This window comes from Elephantulus edwardii, unplaced genomic scaffold (genome assembly GCF_000299155.1).
Source record: "Elephantulus edwardii isolate Elephantulus edwardi_28Jun2011 unplaced genomic scaffold, EleEdw1.0 scaffold00118, whole genome shotgun sequence".
NCBI lineage: Eukaryota > Metazoa > Chordata > Mammalia > Macroscelidea > Macroscelididae > Elephantulus > Elephantulus edwardii.
This window is the reverse complement of record NW_006399868.1, coordinates 3,831,552-3,843,187: the sequence shown is the minus strand read 5'-3', so window position 1 is coordinate 3,843,187 and position 11,636 is coordinate 3,831,552. Positions and strand designations below refer to the sequence as shown.

Genomic DNA, 11,636 nt, shown 5'->3' with positions numbered 1-11,636 from the left:
AGTGATATCGAGAATTAAAAATGAAGAATTTCTCTTCCTCCTTTGATCATCACATTGAGATCACATTTTTCCGTAAGAGATTACTAACTTTTGAGATCTTTCACCTTATTGTGTCCCAATCAGAGAACATGCGTTTAATTTAAACCCACACAGCTCTAAAAGAGGAAAGATCTGATCTGCCACCATGATGATTCTGCCACTGTCATAGACAGAGTGACTATGTGTTTTAGGAGTTGTCAACAATTTCATTTTACTTAGAGCCATAATCAACACCCATGGTAACAGCAGTCAAGAAATTAAAAGACACGTTGCATTGAGGAAATCTCCATAATTCTTCTGAGTCAAGGTAGAATTTTCTCTCCCTGGATAGTCTGGGTCTCTAAGTCAGTAGAGTATATGAAATACCCAAGTCCAAATACACTCTTCTAGCACTTTTCCTGACTTTACACCCAAAGTACTTGTGATGGGACTAAACTGCCTGAGGTGAAAAGTGTCGATCTTTGCCCTCACTTGTATCAAAAGTATGCTTTTTTGTTCAGTCTTCAAATGACTACAGAAAGAAAACAAGCTGATAAGGACAGAAGCTGGAGTACAGCAGCAAGTATACAATGGAGAGGTGGACGTCCAGAACTTACACACGCAAAGGCCTGCATTTCAGAATTCAAGAGAAGACGGTGGTGGGAAGATGCAATGTAGATTGATGCCTTTAAGTTCAGCTCCATTATTTATCGGCCAAAAAATTTCTTTCCTAGTCTAACGAATAGTTGGATAGCACACTTGGGTTTTAGAATTATTCTAAGTTTTCTTCTTTTTTGTATGAATTCGTTGTTGTTGTTAAGTGTTGTCGAGTCAAAAACAACTCATAGCAACACTATGAACAAAAAACCCGAACCCTATTATATAACTCTCATCGTTTCTGTAAATTTATAGTTTCCAGAGGCATGTTGTTTAGGAAGTGGATGCCACTCCTGCTTCCAAGGTTGTGTTAATCTGGGAGCTCCACAGAACACTGTTCACCATGGGTAACCATTATGGCACTTGACACACCAGTGGCACAGTAGCCAGCCACACAGCAAGATAGCCAACTTACTTCAGTACAGCAAATTGACAGACCAGTGCAGTACCCCTGCGAAGAATGTTAGCCCCAAACACAATTAGCATCAGGCCTGAGGGCTGCAGGCCTGAGGGCCCAACTTAGTTTTCAATTCCAAGGCCTCCACCAGGTCCTGCTGACTGTAAAAAAGCAGCTTCCCCTCAATCCAGAAGCTCCAATCAGCTCACACACAATTGTGAACAAAATTTAAACAACAACCAAAACCGTTCCTCAGCCTACGCATTCTATAGTGCAGTGAATTGCTTACTTCTACCCATTTGTAGTCTTGTGACACACTAAAAAATGAGTGGCCAGAACTCTGCAAATGAGCTAATTGGGGCCCATCAAAGTGTATGTGGGATATTAATGAGAAAATTTGTCAGTTTGTCCATCTCACGATGCTTAAAGGGAGCCTCACTACCATCAAGAAGAGGAGCCAGGAGTGTAGTATGTCCTTTAGACCCTGGGTCCCCTTCTTGGGAGAACCTCCTAGACCAACAGCCAGAGAGCTTTAACTCCAGAGGTGCACAGCACTGCAAAAAGCACAGAGAGCACGAAAGCATTCACCAGCAGAGACATGGCAATGGCAGAAAGCAGAGACAAGTTCAAGGTGGCAGCAATGGGCTTCCCAACCATGGAGCAAGGCAGCTACAGTACAAACCCACAGAGTGAGAGAGTGAGAAAGCGGAGTGCTTTGCGACAGGAGACTTACTGACAGAGAAGAGAGACATTTCCAGGTACTTATCTGCAAAGCTAAAGAAAGAATTTAGCACTTGCTTAAGCAAGATACAGCAGCAAGAAGGATCCACGTGGGACTTGGTGGCCGAGGGTGAAAAGAAGCTGCTCTGACATAAGAACTGTACCCTGTTCGTGTTACTTCATGTGGATTCTAATGCCTACTTGCACCCTGTTGTTTTACGCATAAGTCATTTGACTGTAATTACAGTTTGCAAGTTCTGTGAGATGTTACAGCAAATTATGAAATAAAAAGATGAAGAATACTGAGAGGAGTAATAGTTGTAGTTAGAGGATAGAGTGGTACAAAAGTCTGGGAAAGTTACAGACATTGGGGATAGCTCCAACTATTGCTTTCAGGAACCAGGCATGTGATAATCCTTAGAAAAGAAATTATTCCTTTCTCTTCATATGTAAGTTGGGAGAAAGCACAACTTGGACAAGATAACTTTTCCCTACATAACTGAGATGAACTGCAAATTTTATAGATTATATATTGCTGTATTTTTGGATGAAAGTTTTAAAAAGTACAATGTAATAAAAAGTCAACTGACAATATATTATGGGTATGTTTTAACTAATACCAAAGTTCTTTATTCACTAAGAGATATTTGAATCAATGAAAAGTGAGTACAGAATATGAGTTTATTATTTATGGAAAGGCCTTTGAGCTGTGGTGCTGGAGAAGTGTATTGAATATACCATGGACAGCTGGGAGAATAAACAAGTTAGTCCTAGAGAGAGAGAGAAACCAGGCTGCTCCTTGGAGGCAAGTATTCTGAAGCTTTGTCTGAAATACTTTGGGTATGTTTCAAGGAGAGACCAGTCCTTGGAGAGGGGTATCATGCTTGGGATGGTGGAGGGACAGTGCAAAAGAGGAAGACCATTGATGAGATGATGATTGACTCAGTGACTGGAGTAGTGGGGGTAGATGTGTCAGAGACAATAAGGTTGGCTCAGGATCGAGCAGGGTTCAGAGCTGTCATACATAGGGTTGCAAGCAACTCAAATGCACATAGGAACAACAACAATATTAACAATCTTGCTTTTTGTCATTATTTAAATAGACATTTCCTCTCAAAATTCCAATTCTACAAAATCCTAGTATAAAAGAGAAAAATATTTTTACCAAAAATATCAACAAGAACAAAAAACTAGACAATGGGTCATCAAGTTTAATGCATGACAGTGATATCAAAGTCAAACATGAACTAACTCAACCCCAAAGGTAATGAGGGGAAAAATGAAATATTTGATTATTTGAAAGAAATTTGATCCATGGGGTATATATTCTGGGAAAATGTCTTTTAATAACTGTCTTAATCTGACTCATGTAACCAATAAGATATTGTTTTATACCCTGAGTAAGTTTCCACAATAAGAAACCTGCCTGAAGACCATTGACGGATCTCTTACAGTACAGAAACTACCTGGTATACAGGAAATCTAGGACACAGGTCAGCATGTGAGCAGATAATAAACAACACGAGCGCATATAATCAACTCTGTGGTAATTGTCAGGAGGATAGTCATGAGACAGGAAAATTGAGCATTAGACATCTACCTTAATTGAAGAAAGACTGACAAACTTCCTGAGTTAGCCATGTCAGGGGTCACTCCAGCGGCCCCAAATAAGGCAGAGCTCAAGGCTATCAAATCAGAGAAGGAAGTCTCAGGTGCAGGCATCTTAACATTTAGGTGACAGGTTCGCAGTAGGTAAGAGGATCACAGATCAAGATCAGAGGTTGATACAGAGTCCAAAGTCCTCCTAATAAAGATCTCCATATACGTGGATCTCCAAGCCCAGGGTATTCTTCAAGATGTGACCAGTTAGTCATGTTGTCTCTGAGAGGACAAAACGTGCACAGCTAGAGTGCTCACAGAAGGGAGTAAGAAGCCCACAGTCCGTATAAAAGATGCTCTCCTTTCTCATTCTCAGCATCTAGGTATTTGAGCAATGACAAATGCAGAAGCTGTGCCTCCAGGGCTCTGGTGCTGGGTTTTTTGGAAGGAGAGCATGTCTGGAGGCTTTGAGAGCTTGATGGCCGTGATGGTGTCCCATGGGACTTAATAAGGAAAACGGAGACCACCTGCCACTCTGGCTCTGTGTCAAGTTCACAAGTGTCATCCTCCTGCTTTCTGAGAACGGAGTAGGACATTCTCAAGCCTTCCAACTGTTGCATAAATCCATTCCCTCGTCTCACTTCCTCTCACTTGAGAAGTTTCTCACTACTTCCAAACAATAGAAGGAAACCTAAGAACAAGAGGCAACTATTTAACCTCCATTCAATCTGCTCATGAGATGGAGCTGGGTTTCCAAAACTCTTTTAACAGTTTCTGCTTGCTGCCTGTCTTAAAGTGGTTTCTGATCTGACCAGCTCGTAGCCGAATGCCTTGAACTTTCAGAATTCTTTGATTCAGCGCGTGAGCAAACTAATTTAAACAAAGTCAGTACCCTGTGAATCGTGTTGATCTTCAAGCCATATACAGTGAATTTGTACACCTGAAAACTTAGGCTAGGGAGAGAGGAAAGGCTTGCCCATTCTAACAGACACATGTGAGAAGCAGCTGTGAGGGAGAGGTGAGGATTAGCATCTCTACAGGCTGGAGTACAATGAAGGTAGTTGTGTAGATTGACAATAGTGTGAGTACTTGTGTTATGTCAGGGAAGGGTACACTGTCCTAGTCTTCAAGCTCCTAAGCACAAGACCCTGTGCTTCTTTCAAGGATAGCAGACCCTCCCACAGAACAGAATGCTTTTGGTTTTGTTGTGTATGATAATAAAGATAAAAGGATGGTTGGCCATAAATGTCAATTCAGACGGCATTGACCTTGTTGTGCCGACAGCTCCACTGGCTGCAGCTGCCTGGGTGCCATCTTCATCCACTTCCAGGAAGGTCTTGTGGACAATCTTTGATAGGTACAAATTAGGGTTGGAAGAGATGCCTGTGAGATCAGCCTTGGTTTCATCAAAGATATCCACAATGCCCATGTCTTGAAGGATAGAGTTTAGATCATAGCTGTCTTCCAGGGTGAACTGGGGGAAGGAGACAGCAACCATTTCTTCTGACAGATTTTCTGAGCTAATCCAGGCCATTAGTTTTTCATAGGTCAGTTCACTTTCAAGCTGCGAAGGGGGTGAAAAAATAACATTTAGGGTCAGATTTGCTACAAAAGGCTCTTCAAAATGCTCAAAACCAAAGAGGTCATTCTGAGGACCAGGCTGTGTCTAACCCAAGTCATGGTAGTTTCAATTCTCTCATATGTATGTAAAAGCTAGGCGATGACTAAGGAAGATCCAAGAATTGATGCCTTTGAACTTGAATTTTGGTGCTGATGAAGAACATTAACTAATATATGGATTATCCAAAGAACAAATGAGTCTGTCAAGGAACGAGTTTAGCCAGCACACTCCTAGGAAGAAAGAATAGCTAGATTTCATCTCACACACTTAGGACAGGTTGTCAGGAGAGACTCAGTCCACAGAGGAGGACTTGTCGCTTGGTAAAGTACGTGGTTAAGTGAGAAAGCAGAGGACTGGAGACAACAAGGATTCACATGCAGCTATGAGAAAGAGCTCAAACCCTGGAACGACTGGGAGGCCGGCACAGGACCAGGTGGCTCCTTGCTCTGTTGTGCATAGGTCACGATGAGTCACAGATTATTCAATGGCACCTAACAACAACAGATTACGGAACTGTGAAGAAAAATATTCCAATTCCTTCAAGGATATGAGTTCATTTCTACACTGTTGTTGTTGTGTACCGTAGAGTCAGAACTGACCCATAACTGACCCTCCAGTGGGTTTTCAGGGGCAATTACTCACACAAGAGTAGACTGTCTATATTTCTTCTGTGGAGCAGCTGGTGGCCTCCACCTGCATGCCCTTGGGACTGCAGCATAGCTTCTTGCCACTAGGCCACCAGCACTCCTCTGTTTTCACTTAATTTCTATCACGTTTACAAGAAGGTATGAAACAATTTTGGTCCTAGCTGTGGGTGCAGCAGCAAAGCTCAGTTATTTAGTTGGGTGAGTTCCACCTTAACATTCTGAATTCAATGTTCTGTTCTATGTAACAGAGATAATATGATAGACTCTCAGGACAGTTAAACAGCATATGTAAAGTACTAACACAGAGATGTCACACAATGGTACTATTGTTGATATAGGCCTAGTGGTAAGGAGTTGTACTACCAACCCAAAGGCAAGCAGTTCGAATCCACCAGCTACTCTACAGGAGAAAAACAATCTCCTCCCCTGCTATTTACAGCCTCTGAAAACCAGATGGAGGGTCAGCTCTGAGTCAGTTCCAACCCAACAGCCTCTAACAACAACAAAACAATATCTGCCTTTGTGTCTCTATCTCTCCTTAAAATAATCTACTCCCATATCAGTACCTCCCTTCTGTCAAAATAAACACTCAATTAAAAAAAAAAAGAATCAAATGAGTTTTTAATGAAGTTCTAGGAAAATAATGTAAAAGGTATTAAAAAAGGGGCTAAGGAGGAAGGCTAATTCATTTGCAATGATTCTTAATCTTGGTATCCAGATTCCTTGGTCTGGGAAAACAAATGTGCTGCATTGTTGGGTTAAAACTTCTACTACAACGTTTTAGCTTTTGTTCTTTACATATAAACAGAGCCTAAAGAACCCTCCAATTAAGGTGGTGTAAATAAGGTCCAGTGACCATAACAATAGGCTGAAGTACTGCAGGACTGTGAGGAGGACACAGGACTGGCTTCTTTCTGCTGGACACATGGTTGCTATGACTCAGAAGACTCAGAGCCAGCTCACCAGCACCTGATGACAGCTATGGGGCGCCCGGGAAGTGAAGCTGTGCAATCTCCAGCTGGGCACCCATCCGCTGAAAACCCTAGGGAGGACAGCTCTGCCCTCTGATGTGCCCGGGTCACCATGAATTATAGTCACATGTCAACTGCTTTCTGATCTGTGTATCCCGATGGGGGCTCTGATAACTCAGTTTTCCTTAGACCTATGGAAAGTGGTCAGGGCTGTATCCAATGGTCTCTAATTGCATACTGGGTAGGCATGCAGAAGTAAATGGTTACCTGGTCCAGGCCCTCCAGGTTGTCTGAAGATGCGTGCGGTAGCAGGACGAACATGCTGAGCTTGCCCTTGGTGTACCTCATCTCGAGGACCTGAGCCTGCACCTCCTCTATGAAGCCGATTCTAAACAGGCCCCTTTGATGCATCATCTTCACTTTCTTCTTTTCCTTCTGTAGCAGACACACAGGGAGTCACGAGGTTGCCGTGAAAAGCCCACAAACCCACAGAGCCTTTTTCTCACTGCTCCGACTACCCAAAAACAGCACTTCTTTAAGAAGAAAAGGGCTCAGATCAGAAGCCCTCTCAGGGATCCAATCGAGTGGAGTCCCATGCACTCATCAGGTGAGCTCCTTTGCCAATCCATCAGCTATTGCTCAGTTTATCATGCTCTGGTGCCTTGCATGTTGCTGCAGTGATGCTAGAAGTACTCAGGTTAGTACATGGCCCAAAATGCTCATGAACTTGAGATTCCTCTTATCAATGGAAGCTAGACCCTAGATTTGAGTACACCAATGTCAAGTTATTCTTAGTGGGAACTATGAGTAGAACGATATCTGGTAAACCCCGTGCTCCAGCAAAGTACCTCATTGAGACAGAAAGTTGCATCAACTGTGTTTTTGGTGTCAAAATATCTCTCCCATTTGGCTTTGAAGTACACAGCATTCACTAGCACCAGCACCGTGGCACTGTCTAGAGTGTCCTTGCTGAAGAGTTCCTTGATCTTACCTGAAGAGAGCACACCAGAGAGCATCCTGAGTACATCTGGGTCAAGGACATTCACGGAGACAGAGCCAAAAACCAAATAAGTAAAGGCAGCTTAGCAACCCCAATGCTGGAGGACATTTCATTCAAGAATTAACCCATGAAAATCAAGACACTCCCAGTCCTGGGTAGGGAGGGACTGCGGCTGCAGTGAGGAATGGGAGAGCTTGCCCCAACCCACAGGAGCCTCCAATTAGAGCGTGTTCTAAGAGGGCCTTCCTCCTGGTGTGTTGACTGCTACCTGGACCTGTTTCTAGCCTGGGTGAAAGCTGGGCCACAGGAGTGTTTAGTTCCAAGTACAAAGGGTGGCAAAGAGCCATAGTCTTGGGGTTCTACCAGTTTCTTATGTGTTGAGAAGTCTGACCTCTTCTCTGACTTTGAGGTTTGTTGCTGTTTCCTGCTTGTGGAACCTTACCCCTCATTGTTCACCTTTTATATTTCTATAAAGGAAAAAAATCTACTTTTTATGGAAGATATAAGTTGCAATAATATGAGAGAGGCTCTTGGAATGGATTTCTGCTTGTGTGCACACACCTTACACATACTCCAATTCAAAATACCCAAATCACCAGTCACATTAATACTAGTGACTGATGCCTACGTCCTGAAGCAAGAAGACCTCTCTACTCTTAGATAATTTACTAATAGACTATGTTAGCACCCACTACACTTAAACTAGTAAGAGTGAACTCATTAGAGAAACTCAGGTCTTAACTTGATGCCTTTACAAATCTGCATCACTCTTGACCAGTGAGTGGAATTTTGAAGGAATCAGAGTGGGGGTTGGAGGCAGATAAGGAAAGAGACAACTTTGAATTTTGGAGACTTTCTTACATAAAGGCCAGGCTGGAGCTTCCCAACTGTAAGCCAGAGCAAATAGGAGAGAAAACAGAAGTCACCAGATGGAAGAAAGGAGGAAGGACGAAAAGCTGCACACACCAGGTACAAGACAAACCAGAACAAACTGGCCCTTGTTCTCAAGCCATGATTGCTCACCTGGAATGCAGGCAAATGCCCTGGGGAGGTTTCATGCCACGGGGAAGGCCAGGAAAGCAGTGCACCACCTGCTCCCTCTCACAAACTCTGGACTTCGCACACATGAACTTTATCCCATCCCAGCACTGACAGTCAAAGATGTCCTGTTCTTGGCTCAACATCATAATCTGACCTTTGGGGCTGGGGGAGGTTCTCATGCAGGAATTGCCAATAAGACCCCTCCCACCTTCCCATCTAACAGCTCTGGGATGCTTTGGGGTCTCTGACATTGGGCTGATGTAAACATATATTTAGTTGCCCAAAGACAAGACCACTGCAAGTCAACAAGAAGTATGAAAGAAAATGACTTGAAGTCAAGGTCTATTTGTTGGTTACAACCAAGTCCAAATATAGATGTAAATCCAGAACAAAGAGTCTAATCCTGAAATGGAAAAGACTGCCACAAATCAGACTGCAAACAAGAGGGCAGAAACATTGTTCAAAGATGTCAGCCTGTTCTTATAAATTCTCAAAACCGTATAGTATGGATAAAGCATATTTCCATGCAAAAAAAAAGAAGTCAGAAAGGTGACATTTTGATATTTATTTACAGCATGATTGGCATTTTGAAGAATTAAAATATTCAAAACTGAGTATTACGGGGCCATTCTTGAAGACTCTTTTCTCATTAAACATCCCATCAATTATTTGAGAAAAACTTGATTCTACTTCTAAATGCTTCTCAAATCCAACAACTTCTTACCATCTCCCCTAACACCACTCGTCCAAGTTTTTATGTGGTCTTCCGTTACGGTGTCTCCACTCTGCCACTCTTATTGTGCCACTTCTGCCAGCTTCTTCATTTCAGAGGCAGCTTTTTAAAGCATGCCCCTCCCACCCACATACACATCCCCGACTTCTTTTCATTCTCTTTGTCCAATTCTGGAAATTTTTCTACTTGGGTGGGTTCTTAGCAACGCAATGCAAATTTAAACATTAACTCCAAGTAAATTTAAGACAAAAAGAATTATTTTAAATTCCCTACAGCTCAAACTCTTCCTTAATAAATTACATCATTTTTGCTGTGTGGTACATGTTATAAGTCAAAGGGATAAATCCTAAGAAATTCTGATATGACAGGTCGACTTAAAGTTCAATGATTTTTTTTTTGCTTCTTTTGAAGTTACTGTGTCAGTCTGTCTCCTTGACGCTCTTTCTCTCTTTTGCTAACCGTCTACTTTACCAAGCATAGTATCTCTCCTGAGATTCATGCCTCCTGATAAGAAGCCCAAAGTATGTGAGACTAAATCTCACCAGCTCCTCCTGGACCATATTTCTACCAAGACATATTTATTCATTCTTTTCACAGCCCATGAATGTTTTTCACCAAGATCAGAATTCAAATGAATCTAATATTCTTCAGTCTTCTTTAATCCTCATTCAGCTTTCGCACGCGTATGAGACAAATGAAAATACGTTCACCAGGTGCGCCTCAGTCCTCAAAGTAGATACCGTGGCTCTTTAACACTTTAAAGAAGCTCTTTTGCAGGAGATTTTTCCCAATGCAACAAATCAATTGATTCCTAGACTACTGCTGTTATGGCCCTTGGTTTTAGATCCAAGAAAAATGAAATCCTTGACAGATACATCTTTACTCTTTTCTTCATTTATCATGATATCATTACTCATTCACTTGCTCACTTATACTTCTATTTTGTGGGGCCTTGACAAGACTTGGAGAGAAGTTTTATATTAAAATATTATTTCATTTTTTTATTGAGCACAAATTATCCCCATCTGTAATATCTTCTTACTCAGGAACTGCCTAGAACTACTAAAATGCTAATAATAATTGGGATGGGATTTTTTTTTCCTCTGAGGCACTAAACTTTCTTTATAAGCATGAATTTTTACTGCTTCTTTAAAAATCGTGGCAACACTCTGCTGCCCCAGTACCTGGCTGACAGGGCTTCACCTTTCCAGTGGCATGTAAGAGCTGGAATCAAAGCACCAGTATCTACACACTAACAAGCCCAACACCTGCAGAACAAGCTTGGAGGCCAGTCCCCACGCAGGGGCTCCTGGCCCTGAGAGACAGGAGACCTCAAGAGCTGGACTGGCTTGTTGTCCTCTAAAATGGAAAGAAATACCAGCCACAACCTGCATTCCTCTTTATTACCTTGGGATTGAGACTCAACCCAGAAATTAATCTCTTGTCTGGACTTTTCTGTGTCCTTCCGAAAGTCAATGCTCTCGACAGTCGTGTGGTAGAATTGAATCACATTGTCCAAGTATTCCTGTCAAACGGGAGGGGGAGGAAATGGAAAATAGTACAATGAAATCCTATCATTGTTCTAGCGGGACTAAGGTAACCACGAGAGCCCTCGGAGAAAGATGACCTTATCACTTAACACTACAGGAACAGATCCATAAACCAAACCTAGCCCCTGGCCAAGAAATGACTCCCAGTCACGAGCCCTATCGGATGGAGGACACCTGTCCCCCGGGTTCCCAGCGCTCTAACCTTTATGGAAGTACACTCTCTCCTCTTTCTCATGTGGACCAGCTGGTAGGTCCAAACCACCAACTTTTGTTTTTGTTGTTGTTGTTGTTATGTGCCATCGAGTCATTTGCGACTCATAGCGACCCTATGTACAACAGCCCTAAACCCTGCTCTATCCTGCGCCAATCGCACTGTCTCTGACACAACCATTCCGATTACCCCAGTCACTGAATCAATCCACCTCATAGAGGGTCTTCCCCTTCTGTGCTGTCCCTCCACCATCCCAAGCATGATGTCCCTCTCCAAGGACCTGTCTCTCCTTACAACATGTCCAAAGTACGTCAGACGGAGCCTCAGAATCCTTGCCTCCAAGGAGTAGCCTGGTTTAACCCTCTCCAGGGTGAATCTGTTTGTTTTCTTGGCAGGCCAGGGTACATTCAATACTCTTCTCCAGCACCACAGCTCAAAGGCATCAATTCTCCTTCTATCCACCCTAGTCAT

At 42.7% G+C, this 11,636-nt stretch overlaps 1 protein-coding gene across 1 annotated transcript in view; it reads right to left on the bottom strand.

Annotated features, from left to right (window-relative positions):
* Window positions 1-4,550: 4,550 nt before the first annotated feature.
* SERPINB12 (serpin peptidase inhibitor, clade B (ovalbumin), member 12) overlaps window positions 4,551-11,636 on the bottom strand; it is a 13,900-nt gene continuing 6,814 nt past the window's right edge. Inside the window, exons 4-7 of the mRNA XM_006892759.1 lie at window positions 10,812-10,929; window positions 7,479-7,621; window positions 6,898-7,065; window positions 4,551-4,955 (exon numbers count right to left, since the gene is read on the bottom strand). Coding sequence (XP_006892821.1) covers window positions 4,551-4,955; window positions 6,898-7,065; window positions 7,479-7,621; window positions 10,812-10,929 — 834 coding nt within the window. The remainder of the gene's footprint in view (window positions 4,956-6,897; window positions 7,066-7,478; window positions 7,622-10,811; window positions 10,930-11,636) is intronic.